The following is a 19125-nucleotide window of genomic DNA, read 5'->3' on the forward strand; positions in this document are numbered from 1 at the left end:
AAAGACACCAGATGATGTCTTTGGATGGAGTTGGGTTTAACAGTGACTAGGTCATCATCAAACTTGAGAGAGCAGGTTCAGTGGAATAATGGGAGCAGAAACTGGGTTGCAGCTACAGAAGGCTGCAAGGTCCTCATCATCTCATCATAAGTGATGACGGTAAACGAGTTAGGAAGATCGTTTATGGAGACAGCAGGGATCAAGGGGCAGGTGGGATCTTTTAGCAAATTTTTAGCCTGACAGGAAGAAGGCAGCATAGAGAGACTAAATGCACAAACTTGAATAGCTAATAGCCATTACGTATCTCCTGAGTACATCAGTTGTATTTTTGAGCTTCCTGTAAAACAAAGTTGAGGTCATGCAGAATTAGAGTTCAGTGTATCATGTGGCACCCAAGAGCCCCAACAGGTACAGTTAGGTTCAGTTTAAGGAAGAGCTCCATTGTCATCAGAGCTACCCTGCAAGGGAAGGGCTACTTGTGAGTAGTTAGCTCCCTTGTCACTAGATGTATTCAGGGAATGGTAACATGACCTCATAGCAGGTGGTTCTTGTACTGAATCAGAAATAGGACTAGGTCATTAGTTTCCTAACTTTTGGACTTCTCATATCAGTAATATTTTAAGGTGTGGTGGGGGAAAGGTGAGTGGAGTATAGGTTGATCTAGAGTTACTGACTTTTATATTTTGCTCTGTAAAGTGAATTAGTTTTCTATGTACAAATAACCACAAACTTGGCGGCTTAAAATAGCACATGTTTATAATCTTCCAGTTCTGTAGGTAGCAGTCTGGTAGGGGGTTCACCCGCCTACAGTCATCAGGGCTGTATTCCTGTCTGGAGGCTCGAAGGGAGAATCCATTTTCTTGCCTTCCCCGACTTCCAGACTCTGCCCACATTCCTTAGCTCACAGTCTCCTCCAACTCCAAAGCTAGCAATAGCTAGTCAAGTCTTTCTCATATAACATCACGCTGATATTGACTTTTTTTTTTTTGCCCTGTTCTTCCACATTTAAGGGCCCTTGTGATTACCTTGAGCTACCCAGATAATCCAGGATAATCTCACTATTTTAAGGTCAGCTGATTAGCAAACTTAATTCCATCTGCAGCCTTAATTCCCCTTCACCATGTAACCTAGTTCACAGATTTGGAGGATTAAGACATGGACATCTTTTGGGAGGACATTATTCAGTCCACCACACACGCTAAGTATATATGCATGTATGTGTGTATACACACACACACTTGCACAAACACACACCATTTCTCATGAACATCATCATCATCATTTCAGAAAAGAAAGGAGTACATACAAGAATGGAAAACAGAAATGATATAAACAAAAGGATTGTCCAGAAAAGAACAGTTGTCAACCTTCCTCCAACATACATGCACACAAGCCTATTTCACCAAACCGGAAACTCACCCTGGACCCATGGACTAACACTACAGCTTTAGAAAGCACAACTAGGGGTGCCTAGGTGGCTCAGTCGGTTAAGCATCTGCCTTCGGCTCGGTCATGATCCTGGGATGTCCTGGGATGGAGTCCTACAATGGACTCCCCGTTCAGTCTGCTTCTCCTTCTCCATTTGCCTCTCCCCCCATTCGTTCTCTGTCTCTCTCTTTCTCTCTCTCTCTCTCTCTCAAATAAATAAACAAAATATATGATCTCTTAAGGTCCCTCGCAGCTCTGTTTCTTTGATCCTGTGAAATACATGGTACTATGGTATTTCCTGGAGAACTTTCTTGTGATATAGTTCTATCAGTTCCTTCAGAGTTATATTTTTCTTCTTCCTGTTTGCTTCAAAAATTATCATTAATTCAGTAAGAGACTTCAGCTTCCTTTTTCTCCCCTGATTCAAAAGGCTATGAAAAGTGTTCTGTAAATGATATGCAATATTGCTATTCTGATCTTTGGGGTAATCAAGTTGTTTGACATTTTTGTAATGATGCCTTTTGGAATAGGGTGGCGTAATTAGCTGCTACATTGTACATTAACAATACCTGTCCCGACCCTATAGACTTAGGGTCTATAAATAAAAAGCATGACAGCTGGCTCCAGCCTTGCTTGTCACTCACCACTGAAGGGAACACAGCCGGGAGCTACACTAGAGTCCCCAGGAATCCAGGATGTAGTCAGAAATGGCATCTTCAACAAGAATTTGGTGTTTTGCTAGTAGGAAGAGACAGAGACAGGCACCGTTAGGAAGCAGAAAACCAAGATATTTCCTACTGGGAAGGCACAGAGGTCCCAAGAAGAGACAGCATTTTAAGCAGCACAAAGGCATTATATAGGGAGGGAAAGAGTTGGAGGGCAATAGTGCATTCTCAAGGCAAATTAGCAGGGTTTCTTTTTTAAACCATTACTTCCCAGGAATTAGAATAGGAAAGAGCACTGAAGAAATGTATAGGGGAAGGGAAAGAAAACAAAAAGCTATGCTTACCTGGGTGGGTACTCAGTGTGATGTTGCGGGCAGCAGTTTCTGTGCAAAGGCTAACCTGATGGGGTTAACAGGTTAAGTATGCTAGAAAGACCTGGCAAGAGGCAAGAAACAGACAAAGCACTATTTGGTTCCCAAGTTATATGTTAGGCCCTGTAAATATTTTCCATGTACCATTTCATTTATTCCTTACCTCATGACAGTAACCCAAAGCAATAGTTACAACTGAGACATCGTATTTTACTCATCTCATTCATTAATATATCTCTCATTAGTATGTAAGTTCCAAGAGGAAAGGACTCTTTTTTTTCTCTCCTGTATCTCCCAGTACCTGTAACAGTGCCTGGCACATAATAGATGCTCAGCAAATATTTGTTGCATGACTAGCTAGCATTAATTGCTTATCTATTATGTGCCAGGCACTGTTAGAGATATCATCCCATGACTGAACTCATTTTAACTTTCACAACCAATGCTAAGACAGGTTAGTCTTATTATCTCAATTTTATAGATGAAGAAACTGGGTTGGAGACCCAGAGATATTAAGTAACTTGTCCAATAAGTGATTGCTTGAGTATTTCAACCTATACAATCTAACTGCAGAACCCACCTATGCAATCACTGTCCTATACTGAGGCTCAGAAAGGTTAAGTAACTTGCACAAAGCCATGCAGTTTAAGACTGGCAGGGCTGTGATTAAAACCAAGGTCTGACTGTCCCGGAAACTGTTGCCCTTTCTTCTGTGCTTCACTGCTTCAGAAGATTGCCAAGATAATGATTTCTTCCATTATCATTTTTACCAAGGACTCATCTTCTGAGATAAACAAGTGGGTGTGGTTCATTAAGGGTTCAGACAAAGGTAACAGACATCACCCAAGAGAATCATGAGTCCCAAAAGGTCACCAATCTGTCACCTAATCTCATTGTTGCTATTTGGGGTTGGAGGAAGGTGAGAGAAGCAGCCAGCAGATGAGTCATGGGAAACCCCTGGTGGAGCCATCTATGCTGAGAGCTAGGCATTGAAGGCAAGTCACTTTCATGCCAGGCAAATCCTGACCCATGCTGCCCTACATAGCTCCAGAGTAGGGATGGTGTAGAGATGCTGATACAGCTTTTCTAAGAAACTGGTTCATAATTCATCCGTGTGACCTTGTGCAAGACACTTCCTCTCTTTGTGTCAGAGTTTCTTTATAATAGTGAGGCACCAGTGGAACTTTGTTGAATCAGAAGAGCTTTCCTTTATCCCTTTTATATATTGGACTTTTCAACATAAAATTTCATTTGGAGAAACGATTCCACATGAAAAACTTTCGTAAAAAATCACTGAATAAAACAGTCTTTAGTTCATTCTAACTCCTACCTTCTCAGAGTCTTAAAACACAGACACTGTCCTTTGGGTCAGCACAGCATTCCATTCAGCCTCACTTTCTACAGCCAGGAATGGGCCCAGGAATTTGCTGTGAGAGGCCATTCATAGATCTCCTGTTCCCTGGCTTCTCTCAAAGGTGGTTAACCCTCTCCTAACATGGCAGTTGTCTCTCCCATTGGGCCTTCTTTTTCTTCTTATTTTTTATTTTTATTCCAGTGTAGTTAATATGCGGTGTTACATTAGTTTCAGGTGTACAATACAGTGATTTAACAATTCTATACATTACCCAGTGTTCATCATGATACAAGTACTCTTTAATCTCCCCCATTGGGCTTTGTACTTATGTTACTTATGCATGTTGAAATAGAGCAAGGGTAACGATGCACAATTACATTTGCAGGGCAGCTGCACCTCTGTTTTATATGAAGGGAATAGAACATTTACTGATTTTCTCTTAACATTCTTTTTGTTGATGTCTACCACCATGTGTCTGCCTGCTGGACCACAGTAGCCTAGTGTTTCCTGAGGATTACTGCTGATCTATAATAGTTCTAAATCCCTTGCCTGAGCCATAGCTTGGTTCCCTCACACCTGCTCACTCACATTTGTATAAGGTCTTCCTTTGTCTCATTGCTTATCATCATATGTAGGCTGAAGGACTTCACCAGGCACTCCTTCCTGGAGTCTGGTTTTCACATGTTCAATATAATTCCCTTTTCATAAAGTTTTAAAAAGACCAAAAAAAAAAAAAAAACACATTGTATTGCTTAGGTATGTGTGTGTATGTTTGTATGTTTTAAAAGACCAACGTAATGATAAACACAAAATTCAGGATAGTAGTTATGGAGGGAGGGCCAGAGGGATGTCCAAACAGGGGGACAGAATAGAAGGGAAAGACAAAGGTAAAAATAAGCTCTCAGTAATGTTATAGTTCTTGGGTTTATGGGTGTTCACTACCAGTGTTCATAAATGTCATAAGTATGAAAAGTCCATATATGACCTAATAGTGATTAATTCTGTACCCCTGAGGTTCAAAAACAATGATTATAAGAGCAATGCAAGGGTTTTTTTTAAACAGAATCTCACTTCCGTAACATACTTTTATTTTGTTTCCTTCCAATGTCAAGGTCTTTTTAAAACTCTGAGTGGATCACAGCTATAAGTTTGCCTTTCTTCAAGTTCATTTTCCTCTCAATTATTGTCCATCATTTAGTCGGATTGGGATTCTCCTTGTTGGAAATACATTGCATTTCCCCCACAAGGCTATTTTTGTCTAGGGTTCATGGATCCTCATCTTGGGCTTTGCATGCTAGTTGATATGGATCCAAGAATTACGGACTACCTCCTGAATAATGTTTGCTGAAGGGCCATGATTGCTTGTTGCCAGATAAAATACTTGATCCTTAAATTTGAATTTCAGGTCAACAACAAATAATTTTTTAATATATGTATGAACTTGAGGCATACAGAATCCTGTATTTTTCTTGTTAAACCTTGCCTTATCTCATTCGGGACAATAACTGCTCTTAAGGTCATTATTGGATTTGTGTCCCTGGGAGTATGAGTTTTAGAGTCAGACTCCAGTTCAAATCCTGGCTCCTCCACTCAAGACACAGAATGTTTTTGTCTCAGAATTCTCATCTATTAAATAGAAATAACAGCAATACACCATGAAGTTGCTGGGAATGTTAAATAATATTTCTATAGTACTTAGCATAATGCCTGGTACATACTAAGCACTCAATGGCTATTGTCATTATTATTGTCAGTTTTATATGGAACATTATGCGCATCAGCCAAGATCTGAGCTGATACTGTAAAACTCTCCATTTAAAGGATTAATTTAGGAACTGACTCTCCTTAGTGTCTTCCTTGGTGATAACCAAGGCAAAGTGGCATCCTGCTTCTTCCTTTTTGTTTCTGAATACTTCTTCTGCCTGCCCCCCCCCCACCCTGTCATGAAGTGCCCCAGATTCATTTCTCTAATTGGTTTTCCTCTTTTAATATAAAGACCTTTTTAATATACCTGTGTTTAGGGGTCACTTAGAATTCCTCAAGATAGAGGCTATGGTCTTCCTTGATGGAGATACCTGAGTGACTGGTAATCACCTTTGAAATGCTACCTTTAAGCCAATGACTAATGAGTTTGGCTAACAAAGGGGAACAGCCCTGATCAATAACAGGTTTAAATGGAAAGCAGGGAAAGCAAGATCCCACAGATACTGAGAACTCTCTGTCTCTCACAGTCGGTCAAGAAATGAATTAAATTGGTTTTCCACTTGTCTTCCTCCTACTTTCAATACCTTCCTTCTTTTTTGTGACCAATGCCTTCACTGTTTCTCCTCTCAGGAAAGACTCCAGACCCTTTACATTCTCTTCTCTGACCCACCCTTCCCTCTCAAAACTTTCCCATGTGTTTACACACCCTCCCTGGTGTCTAATCGGATATAGGACATGTTAATCCATCTTTATTTTTAGAGAGAGAGGAGGGGGAAGGAGGGGCCATGGGAGAGGGAGAGAGAGAATCTTAAGCAAGTTTCATGTCCCATGCAGAGCCCACCACAGGGCTCAATCTCATGACCCTGAGATCATGACCTGAGCTGAAATCAAGAGTTGGACACTTAACTCACTGAGCCACCCAGGTGCCCCAGAGATATTAATTCATCTTAACATACTAACAGCTTTAAAAGATTCTATTTAATCCTCCTCCCAAACCACAGAGTTTTTTTCAACACCCTAAGCCTGAAAAAGTAAGCCTAACAGTGGCTCCCTAGCAGATAAGGGAGGCCGTGCAGGATTCCTTAAATCACACCACATTATCAGCTGCCTGTTCTATCTGCTTCGCATGAATGGAAGGGAGCAGTAGAGCAGATAATCTAAAGATCATTTCCACTTGGTTTGGGAATGCACCACACAGTGTTGTTGTAGCTGATTTGCTTTGCTAATTATGTTCTACTTAAGCTAATATTGAAATTGGTTCACATTTTTTAAGCTCATGTGGGCCAGAAGAGGGAAAAGGTGGTAGTGAGGCCCACTTTGAAATGAACGACATATAAGTTCAATGTGTGAGCTGATAGATCTAAAAGGTAAATGCAAAAGGAGCACAATAGAACTTTGCCAATTATACCTACCTCATGTGACTCCCCGGGCACTGAAAGGCCAGTCTTTGCAATGGCTTGCCCAGGATCTGAAATCTTCGCTAGTAGCCTACATTAAGGGTCTTAATCATGATGACATAACTATAGTTAAGGCATTATATAACCTTGGAGGAGTAACACATTTCCTATCAGACACCTTAGCAATTTGTCTGACTAAATCATCAGTCCTTATTGTCATCTAGTGGGAAAAGCACCGAAGGGGTGGGACACAAGACAGCTGTACCTTGATGGGAGCATGGGTACATTAAGAGACTGCTGGGCAGCTATGGCAGAAGTACAAGAACCAGGTGCCTTGAGGGTGTGCTGGGAGGGTTGCAGAAAGAGGGTAAGGCAATCTTCACCTTTTTCCTTCCCACATTTTCTTAGTTTCTTGCTCATGGTAGACATAGAAAATATGCAACATTATCAAATAAATTCTTCCCTTCCTTATGCTTTTCCTGTTGGGCGATTGGGCTTTCGAGGGCTTCTAGAGATTTCAGAAATCTTGGTTTTCCTTAGAGGCATATCATTTGGAGCCAAAGCCTAACTATCTATTGTCTTTCCAACCCTGCAAGCTGCAGCAAGGGACCATGGGGCTATTGAAATGTCTTCCTCTCTTTCTCATTGCAGTCTGCTCCCAGTTCTCAAGAGGGGTGTATGCCATCTTTGGATTCTATGACCAGATGTCAATGAACACTCTGACCTCCTTCTGTGGGGCCCTGCACACATCCTTTGTGACGCCCAGCTTCCCCACTGATGCAGATGTGCAGTTTGTCATCCAGATGCGCCCAGCCTTGAAGGGCGCCATTCTGAGTCTGCTGGGTCACTACAAGTGGGAGAAGTTTGTATACCTCTACGACACAGAAAGAGGTAAGAAGAGGCATTTGCTCTCCGTTATGAATATTCATGTAACAATGATGTTCAACCTCCCTCGACTCATGTTTGTTCCCTTCTCTTTCAATAAATACAATCTAGTACTCTTTTAAAGTAGTCTTTAAATTCAAGATGAATTAAAATTAAGACCAAAAAAATCAATGCAATGGTAATTTTAGAATATAATTTTTCAAATTAAATATGTCCTCCCACCCCTGGCCATCGAAATGGGTTTGGGACTCTCCTGGTTGAGTCACTGTTGTTGAAAAAGAACCTTCTCCCCCCAAAATAATTTAGGTGGTCTAAAATGCACGAAGTAAAAGCAGCTTTATCTAAAATAGAGAGAGGCCTCAGCTGGAAAGTTTTGGAAAATCAATCATATCAGAGAGTCTAATTATCCCCATTTTAGAGGTTAGAAAACTAAAACCCAAAGCAGAAATGTGCCATTTAAGCACAGGGCTGGGACTGGTGTCAATATCTCCTGCTTTTAGGGCTTGTCCTAACAGAGCACCTTAAGGCTTCAGCTTACAGGACCTCAACAATCATCTGATATAGGATATATCATAGTGGAAATAATAAGTGGAGAGTATCTAAACTGGTCTTTGGGAATGGATGTTTTTTCTAATATTAAGGTAATATATGGAGGACACGTTCTGTTGAAACAGTCTCAGAAATTAAGAGTCTGATCTTAAAGAGTATACAGTGAGGTATATCTGTTAACTATGTAACACGTTATAATTCAGCCAAACAGACTCTTCAAAAGTCCAGTTATCTTTGAGGGGTTTCCCAGTAAAACCAAGGGATCCCACCACTGTAAGATTCCAAAAAAAAAAAAAAACAATGTTACTTTATCATTTGTTTGCCTGCAACTCTGGCTATAGGCTGGGGATGGTTCTTTCTGACTCAGAGAAGGAATGAGCAGATAGAAGGCCTATCTGCTTGAGTGGTACCTGGAGAGGAGGTCTTTTCTAGGTAACTTAACTTGAAGGACCATTTTGTTTTTGGAAACACAGAGAACTCCCTGTATTTGCCTATGGTACTTACTTCTAAAATATCAGATTTCATGAATCTGAAGCAAGAGATCCAAGTTCTACTTCAAGCTCTGCCATTAACGAGATCTCTGACCTTGACTAATGCATTGAAGCTCTCTTGGCCTTGTCCCCTTCCCTAAAGTGCATCTCTTCTTCATGTCACATTCTTTGATTTTTTGAGATACTATACCAGACACAGGACATTTTGTATCTTGCTACTAACCCTAACTTATATATCATCAGTTAATTAGTCAAGCAATTCTATAAGTTGTTACCAACCCCGAATGGTGTGTTCCAGTCTTGTGATAGATGCTCACATAATACAGTTCTAATAGGGGTGGACAGAAAAGGACATACATGAAACAATTCATGAACAATGTGGAACACTATCAAATTGAATACTACGCTATAGACTGTGGTCGCTCTAAGAATTATGAAAAGGTAGCATCCCAAGAAAGTGGAGTTTTCAGAGAAGGCTGGCTAGAGGATCTAGGCTTTAAAGGATATGGAAGTTGTGGATTGCAAGAGAATAGGAAGGTGTGGTTTGGAAAAGGGGAAAAGAGATGAAGCAAGGGCAGAATCAGGAAGGAGTGCTATGCATTTACACAGAGCCTTGCCTGATGAGGGTACCAAAATAGCTTCAATATTCTAATTCACAATTTGCTAAATTCTAATGCATTTCATTTCTTTCAAACACTGAGGATAAATTAGCCTATTTCCATGTACTGTATAGGGTGTTCTCTAGTGAGTAACAATCTAAATTTCAAAAAGGAAGTTTGTAAATCAGGCAGCTTCTCTCTTGAAACCTTTTGTAAACTAAATATCAGTTTTGCTAATACCGTGACCTCTCATTTATTTAAAAGCAGAAGATACAATTCATGCGTTTTCTCCTCATCTCCCATGACCCTTCTTTGCCCACCGGCTGTGAAGTGGAGAAAGGAAGCAAAAGTCCATCCAGGTCTCTTCCCTATCCCTGCCTATTTTCTCAGATCATCTCACTAAATAGTTTGGACAATTCTGTGGTTTGGAGCCAAAAGAAACCTTTCTTAATTGTGTGTATTCATATTTTTCCCCTATAGCCATTTAGCTGGTGGAGCTGATCAGATCAGCTTAAATACTTTCTATGAACTTTTACACTAACCCCCTTCTTAGAAAGCCTTCTTAAAACACTGAATCATGACCCTGTTCCAGTATTTTCAATGGCTTTAATTGCCCACATGGCGGGGGGGGGGGGAGTAGTCTATTCTTTAAGACTCAACATAATTATGCCTCAACCAACTATCAAACCTATTATCCCTATGTTACCTGATGAAAACCTTCTACTGCAGGCAGCTCCCATTTTCCACTGTTGCCCAAATGTACCAGAACTACGTTTGGTCCCAGCTACTTGGTCTCTACTACCTAGAATTCTCCCCTTCATCTTGATTATGAAAATCCTGCCAATGCTTCCATTTTTTAAAACCCACCTCAAACTCTACTTCTCTAAGAGAGCCTTCCCTGGCTACTCCAGCTCATATTCATTCATTCATTCATTCATTCATTCATTCAATTGGTGCCAGGGTTACAATGGTGAACAAGATGGACTTAATTTCTGCACCTATCCTAATGTATAGGAACTAGTTTTAAAGATTCTCAGTGACAGCCTCATTGAGAAGGGGCATTTAAACTGAGAGCTAAAGAATTAGAAGGAGACAACTGTGTGAAGAGTAGAGGGAAAGAGTTTCTGCAGTGGAAATATCAAGTGCAAAGGCCCTGTGGCAGGGAAGAATTTGACATGTTTGAGGAACTGAAAGAAGACAAGTGTGAGTAAAGGGGAGTGAGGAGGTTGAGGGTGACCTGAGATGAGACTACAGAGGTAGACAGGAGATAGAGCATAGCCATGGAGAATGGACAGAAGCCATGGTAAGGAGTATGAATTTTATTCTAACTTCAATGGGAAGTCTTTGGAGTATTCTGAACAGGGGAGTCATGTGATCTAAGTTTCTATAGAGAGTGGAATGTGGTACAAGCGCAAAAGAAGGGAAACCAATTAAAAGGCCACCATGATTATCTAGGTAAGAAATGATGGGTGGCTTAGACTAGGCTGGAGATAGAGAAAATGGATGGAGCTGAAATACATTTTGGACACAGAATCAACAGAACTTGAGGACAGATTGACTGTGAGGGAGGAATGTGAGGGAGAGGAAGGCTTTGTGGATGACTGCTAGGCTTTTGGCCTGAGTGATTGGGTGAAATGGTAATGCTGTTTACTGAGTTGACTGGGCAGGAAAAGAACGAGAGATCCTGCCCACCTCTGAAGACCCACAGAACCCTTTTGTCCATGCCATTCAGTTGGCACTTAACATTAAGTGTTCGCCATTGTTATTTCAGTGCGTCTGCTATAAGCCCCTCTCTCCAGTGTGATAACAATTGGTTAGCCCCTAGATTCATACGTTGTGCCTACTCTGTTAAATAGCACAGGACTAGGGACATATTTAGAATTTTCCCAACACCATTACTGATTAAAGAGCAAGCCCATGTCCATTTTTTTGTTGTTGGACTGAAAGAGAGAGAGAAAGGAAGGAAGGAAGGAAGGAAGGAAGGAAGGAAGGAAGGAAGGAAGGAAGGAAAGAAGGAAGGAAGGAAGGAAGGGAGAGATTGAGGGTAGGAAATGAAGGAAGAAAGAACATGTGAAAGGAAGAAAGCAGGAGAGAGAGAGAACCCAGTTTATTTTTTATTATTATTTATTTATTTTTTTATTGGTGTTCAATTTGCCAACATATAGAATAACACCCAGTGCTCATCCCGTCAAGTGCCCCCCTCAGTGCCCGTCACCCATTCACCCCCACCCCCCGCCCACCTCCCTTTCTACCACCCCTTGTTCGTTTCCCAGAGTTAGGAGTCTCTCGTGTTCTGTCTCCCTTTCTGATATTTTCCACTCAATTTGAGAACCCAGTTTATAAATCAAACCATGAGGTACAGTTCTTTAAAATATTCAATCAAGTATCTATTGTGTATTTCCTCGTTTTCTACAATAACCATCTATTGCTTTTGTAATAAAAATAATGGGGGAAAATTACAACTGTGAAATAGAATTTTAGAATACTTTAAATTACATAAGAGAGAAATGGAAGACAGACAGAAGGGAGCACCTATAATTACATTCAAATAAGCTAAATATATAAATGATGTGACTCTACTGTATAAGGGCAGGGGTAAGTGAGAAGCTGAGAAATGGATTACACAGTTGAGGTCATTTAAAAGATTTGTGGCACAATCAGGGTAACATTGCCTCTGAAATGATGAAACAGCAAATGGATTTCAAGGCTTTGTTAGCTACACGTGGATTTCTGTCTGCCGAGAAAGGTCTGGTTTTGTGTTTGCAGTCAACACTTTGCTTTGTTACCAAAATACCATGTTGTTTCATTAATACAAAGTTGAAAATTCTGCTCTTGGTGCTATATACAGAGAAATTCAGTTCTTAGAAAAATCATGAGGTTGACTAAGTGAGATATCTGCGCTTCTGTACCTTCTCCTCTTTACTGACACCCCTTTTTTATTTACCCAGGGCTCCTTCTATCTTACTTCTCTACACCTGCCCTCCCTGGAGGGAGCAAAGCCTTGATCTCTCTGTCCCAACCCGCCTCTACACCTCCACAGAAGCTTTCCTGTCCCACATTTCGTTTCCACTGATTAATAGACTTTCTCTGCCAGTGACAACAGTTCAGCTGACCAATGTACTCACACTAATTTCTCTATAGCTGTTAATGATGTGATGTGTTAGTCTATCCAGGGGGAAAAAAAATTCTATTCAGGTAAGGGCCTTCTGTGACGTAGAACCCTAGTCCAGAGCATGGCTCTCTGATTCTGGGATCTTAGGCACCACAAGTCCAGTTGGGGAGGTCTCTTGCCCACACCGCTTCCCATACAGAAAGTCCTAAAGCCATGCCAGGGAGGTGGCCACCTCTTCCAGCTTTCTGTTAGACTTGTCTCTTGGGTATAAGTGACCTAGTTCTCTGTGGTGCTAACATTTCCCCCAGAACAGCAACATACTTGAGAACTGCAGCCAGACTCTCTCGTGCCCCTGACAACTCTCCTTGCCTTCAATGGGCACAGCCCACAGAGATGAAAGGTTCTGGCCCAGGCTGCGGCTCTCAGCTTAGATAATGAGATAATAGTTCTAAGTGCCCTTTGAGGCAACTAGTCCCTACCTTCTTGCCAGTGTTCAATAAACTCCTGCTGTTTCCCATTCTCAACCCGAAACTCCCTACTCAGTTCCCAAGTAACTCTCTGGAAATCAACAGCCTTCTAAAAGACCTTTCTATTTGCTCTAGAAAGTTGTGGCAGAAACATGGGCAGTGGCAACAGGTAGTCCATCAGTCACCAAGTAATTATTGGGCATTTTCTAGTGCTAGCTTGCACCAGGCTACCGGCAGTATTTAAGAGAGGCAGAACTAGGTCCTGGCTTTGAAGAGTTCACACTCCTGTTGCTGAAACAGTGATTTATATCAGAGGCCTGGAAAAAATTAATTTTTAACCCAACTGTTCCCTCATCCAATAATGACATGTGCACTCATTAGAGCAGACACCTTGTGAAGATTAAAATTGTTGCCAGATAGTGAGGAAGATGGGAAAACGTTGAAAGAGCTTGAGGGTTTAAGAGGTAAAGAGATTCCCCTCAGACAAGGAGAAAAGAGCCTTTCCTCAGAGGAGTGTTTTCAGATTGACTGGATTCAATTCCACACACCTTCCTGCATATTGTCATTTACCACCTACTTATGCAACCTGGCTTCCTCTCTCATTCAGTTCTGCTTTCCCAAATAAAGCACAGAATCTCTGTCTCCCATCTCTCTCTGTTTCTGTCTCTTGCTCTCCCTCCCACCCTCCCTCCTTCCTGCTTCCCTGTCCCTTTTTACACACACACACTTCCCAGTACCAATCAGTGGCACAAATCAATATAATCCGTATTATTGGCACCATTTTATCATAAGATAAAGCTGTTTGGTAAGAGCAGCTGCCATTTCTTATAAGCACTTAGTATGCTCTAGGCCCTGAATTTCTAGATCACCCCATTGAATCCATATGGCATTCCCACATCTTTCGACTGAGGAAACCAAGGCACAAAAAGGCTAAAAGTAGTGAAACCAGGATTTCAACCCAGGTCTGCCACATTCACAGTCCATGCATGCTGTTCGCTGGACTAACCTACTGCCTCCCCTACTTCTAACATTTGAAATCTTCTACTACCTCTTCGCTTAGTCCTTCCCTTAGCCGTTCTTCAGAGGACCTGGTACCTAGACCCTCCCTGTCCTAGGGGTCTTCCTATGGATGTACTTTGTCCAGGGCTTGAGATCCTCTATTAAAACCTGGTGTCCACAAATGAACACAAGAAATCGTGGTCCCAGAGTTCCAGGAATCCAGATAGGCAGCAGATCAAAAATCCTGGCTAAGAGGGAAATGAGTAGCAAAAGTAGCTAATACAGCCAGACACAGGGGGGTTGCCTGTGGTGCAAACTCATGGAGTGCTGTGGTGGGGACCTGGTTCTGAGGTGAAGTGAACTCAGAGATTCCTCTCTGGGGCAGAAACAGTTCCCAGTGCAGAGAGAGCTCTGAGTGTGCAGGTGTTCATCACTAAGGGGCCATTTTTGCTTGGAGAAAAAGAAAGCAAGGAGAGGCGGAAGATAGGTTCTACCATGGTTACTTGGCAGGAACCTGGGAAAAAAAGTAGCAGGTACCTTGAGTTAAAAAAAAAGAAAAGAAAGAAAGAAAGAAAAAGGACAGACTATCGTGGATTTTTTTTTCTCCTCCACTTTAAGAACTGAGTAAAGGATGTGCGAAGGTAACAGATGGCTCCAATTCTAGTCATGTCCATTTGCCTTCTGGGAAAAGCAAAGCCAAGAGAGTTTTTATTGAAATTCAAGCTACTTTTTACATCTGAATAAATTAGGAAGGCCCAGAGAGTACATTATGCTGTGAGAGACAGATACTAAATTCCCCTGTTTGAGCGGCAATAATCGGGGTTGACAGTACCTGAGACATTTGGTAGCTTCTGCGGCCTGCCTAATCTATTGTGATGAGTCCTCAACTATGAGAGCATCTTGAGAGCCTGTGCAATAATAACAGTGAATGACTATTTGGACTGGGTTGTGAATAAAAGACCGCACATATGTCTGTAATGAGAATTTCATTGAAAATGAAAATACCGAAGCTGTCATATTTTTTAATACTTCGATTTGCACATCCTTGACTGCTTTGGGGCATAAAAAGAGAAAGTGCAGAGCAATTTGTTGTCAGCTCTTGAAATAAATTATCATTTAAACACTTCCTCTCCACAAAGGTTATTAGCTTCGTAGCTTGTTCCTGGGGTTGGACCATCAGTAGGGGAAAAAAAAAAATCGCAAGACATTAAACTACCCTTTCAAAAGCTGAATATTAGTTACTGTGGAAATTGTTCTCTCAGTGGCTTAACATATTTTGCTGTAGCTCTCCAGTGCTACAGATTAGACTGCAGTGACTATTAATAAATACTGTCATATTTTACAGCTGTCACGCAAAGCTGAAAAAAGGCTTCGCTGTGATTAGATCCTGTTTACTGTAATATTTCCAGCTCAGCCTCAGAAAGGCAGTTTTCCTATAAAGGTATTTTCCATAAGTAGAATATTTCTCCAACAGACAACATGACTAATTTTAATGTATCATTAACTCCTTGGTGGCAGTGAATTTGTGCTTAAACTGACTTCACAGCCAGAGAGCCATTCCTCTCCAGAGACACACTAAGCTAAAATGTTGAATTTTCTCTCTTGGGCTGTCCTTCATATTCAGAGATGGTGTGACCATCAGGAGATGTGCTTCGAGTCATTACCCTCCCCCACACAGACAGAAGGACAAATTTGCACTGGTTTATCTACCTTCTTTTGCCCTGTCCCTCTTGTGACCAATTGCATTGTTTGCAAGACAGCTGGTCAGGATTTAGGGCAGGAATGACACTTCAGTGGGCTAGCTAGAAATTCTGCTTCATGAGCTAAAATGCCATCATAAGAGCAAAAGAAATAAATCTCTAGCCCCCCTACCATGCATTAGCTGTTTGGAATGGTATTCACATCTCTGAAAAAAAGGAGGTGACAGCTGGCAGGGTTGCTTTTGCTCTGACCTTCCATTGCTTTTCATCGAGCTCCTTGAGGAATTAACCCTCACTAAGCTGAATATCTAGTTTTCAATGAATGAGTGGTCCTGACACTATTAAGGGTTGAGCCTGAAGGGTCCTTGAGAAGGCTCTTCTAAATGTTCCTTGCGGGAAGTGACAGACTGTGGTGTAGACCTACAACCGTGGCTTTAAGATTCGTCCCCAGGAGCCCCTTTAGGAAACAATTAAAGCCAGGGCAGGAATGCTGTGAAGTTAAACAAAAGAATACATGTACTGTCTTTAGCACTAAGCTGGACACAGTAATACGCTCAATAAATTTTACCTTTTACTATTATCATTATAGACCAGTGGTCCTCAGTGGGGAGGGAATGTGATTTGACCCCCCCCCCACACACACACAGGGACATTTGGCAATGTCTGGAGACATTATCAGTAGTGAGGAGAGGCCAGGAATGCTACTAAACATCCTGCAGCACACAGGACAGTATCCACCTCCAAAAGAATTATCTGGAACAAGGTAGCATCAGGGTCAAAGGACTGATGGTTGCAGGAACTCCTCAAGGGGTTGTCAGTGAACCAATCTAGCATCTACTGAGTGTCTCCTACTGTGCCTAGATTAGTGTTAAGAGCTAGCTAGGTTCAATAGGAGGTAGAGCCTTTGGCTTTGAAGAGCTTCTATTATGGTCAGCAAGACAGGATAAGATTAACGCACATGAAATAAAGATAAGTATAAAACAACATAAGGCAAGAGCTAGATTGTGTAGTACAGATTTGAAGTATTGTGGGAATCCAAATAAGAGAGAGTTTGCAATCGGCAAGCTGACCCATTAGGGAAAGCTCAACAGAAGAAGTTAGACATTTTTCTAAGCCCACCACCCAACTAGCAATGACCTTGCCTTGATTGCTAAGGCCAAGTTGGTATCTAGAACCAAAACAACATGGCATTCCCATCAAGGATCCCAAACGTCAGAGCTCAGGGCAAGAAACACAATTAAAGGAAAAACCAAAAAAAGGAACAATGTTCCTTTTACTAAATGGAAAGCAATTACAGAGCTGTGGAAAATAGGCAGTAAACAAAAGGAGGGAGGAAAATACTGGCAAAATTCCATTCCACCACCACCCCCCAACTAATCCTGTAGCAAAAGTGCAATTTGCAACAAAATCAACAGTGCTTTCTCCCTCTCTCTTGTAGTCAAACACACTGTTTGGCATCAGCACTAGCACACATGATGCCTTAGCAGAAAAGTGGACGGAAGCAAGGAAGACAGGATGAGTGGGAGGTTAAGGTGGAGCACAGCTCACTTCACCCTGCCCTCCCCTCTCCCCTCTCCCCTCTCCCCCCCTTCCCCAGTGTCTGTGGAGTACCTTCAGTCAGGGGGAAAGTGTGGGCACTAACAGAGAGTACATCCCTCCCCATCTTCCTGGATTCGTTCCCATCAGTAAGTTGCCAGTGTCGGCTGCTATCCTGCTTTGTCTACTCCACAAATGATCTGATTAATTCTCTGGTGCTAACTGCCTCAGCGGGCCTTCTCGGCAGTAGAACAGAGGCTAATTAAGATCATGTCAGGCGAGGAGGCTGACAGGTTATATTCCTGGCCACACAGAACTTTTTAGAGGGCGCTTCAACTCCACCGCAGGCAGACAGTGCTTGGCCAGGCACCTGACTCCATCGTAGGCTTCGCATTTATTTCCACCAATTCCTGCATCAACAGGCCTCTGTTTTGTCCAGGATGTACTCCTTCTTCTTGGGATAATGAGCTGCCACTGTGTTTGCTTTCAGTTGCATTACTTCAGCTTCCTTTCATTTGAATTTTTTTTCATTTGAATTTTTAATATGCTTGTAAACAAAGATAATAATTAATAGTGGGAAAAAATTAATAGTGGGGTCATTTTCCCTCCTAAATCATGTGTGTAAGTGTGTGTGTGTGTGAGAGAGAGAGACAGACAGACAGACAGTGTGTGCATGTCTTACCAGCACATAGCCCATAGAGGTGAGTTTAGGACAAGTAAAGGAAGCCCTACTTCTCACAGCAGGTAGAAAATGGAGGAAACATATGGAACTCATTACACCAAGTGGTAGATTAGACTGAAAATAAAAATAGCTTCTCCCTCCCCCCAATAAAAGCTTAGGTGAATTCATGGATGACAGATTCACAGTGAGTTATTAAGGGAAAGAGATGTTTGAAGATTTCTCGAAACTGAGGTCACCACAAACCGCACAATAGATTTAAGGGGTCATATTTGCTTTCTCGTAGGCAACTGGTCACACAGGGTGCTGGCATTCTGTGACCTGGGTTTTTAAAGATAATCTCAAGAGTCTGCTATGCATCTGGGAGGTGGAGAGGAATACTGAGAAATAGGGAAATGTTCTTCAGGACCACTGTGTCTACTCTTCTAGAATCAGAGCCTCCAACCATACAGCAAGAAAAATACACTATTGTAGGAGGTGACTAGCCCAGCTATAAGGATGTTTAAGAAAACCAGTTCCATGCCCAACTGTGCCACTAAGTAGCATGTGTGATCCTGGGCAAGTCACAGTGCCTTTCTGGTCCTCAGATCCCACACCTGCAAAAACGAGGGGAGTGGACTCAATCATACTTCAACCAACAATTTCTGGGTGCAGCAATTGTGTGGCAAGGGCATTACTAGGGTTATAGAAGTGAATGGAACAGAGTGCCTATCCTTAAGCAGCTCACAGTTTCGAAGGGGAGCAAGGGTGTGTAAATAAGTAAGTAGAATCTACAGTGATTCTTTCAGGTTCTAAAATTCTGTGGGCTATCATAGCACTTCCATTTCTTTCTCTTTTTTCCCCCATAATGAAACCAGAACTCCTTTTCAAATGGCCACTCTTAGGGAGGGTTACAGAGACTCAAATATTCACTCACATCAGCTTTGAAAATTAGCCAGACAACCTCAGAACACTCAGAGATCCTTCTTGCTCACCCCTTAGTGCCCAGTGCTTAACCTTTCCTGGATCCTGCTAGGCAGAGGAATAAAGGAAACAAGGCCAAGCTGGTAGATTAGGATGTCCAGTAGGTCTTAAAACCCTTCATGGTAGATCTCACAGGTTTTCTTCTAATGAGATGTGCTGGAATTTTCAAAAGTCCCGTCTTCCCCCTACCTAAGGTCTTTACTATCAGCACCCTTCAAATTTTTAA

General features: G+C 41.8%; 1 protein-coding gene across 15 annotated transcripts in view; it reads left to right on the forward strand.

Annotated features, from left to right (window-relative positions):
• GRIA3 (glutamate ionotropic receptor AMPA type subunit 3) overlaps positions 1-19125 on the forward strand; it is a 281453-nt gene that overhangs the window by 62617 nt on the left and 199711 nt on the right. For all 15 annotated transcript variants that reach the window (XR_011998189.1, XR_003237942.2, XM_072743737.1 and 12 more), the window contains one exon: positions 7571-7810. Coding sequence is in view for 13 of the 15 variants with exons in the window: in XM_072743737.1 (XP_072599838.1) it covers positions 7571-7810 (240 nt within the window). In the remaining 2 variants the exon portion in view is untranslated. The remainder of the gene's footprint in view (positions 1-7570; positions 7811-19125) is intronic.

This window comes from Vulpes vulpes, chromosome X (assembly GCF_048418805.1).
Source record: "Vulpes vulpes isolate BD-2025 chromosome X, VulVul3, whole genome shotgun sequence".
Taxonomy (NCBI): domain Eukaryota; kingdom Metazoa; phylum Chordata; class Mammalia; order Carnivora; family Canidae; genus Vulpes; species Vulpes vulpes.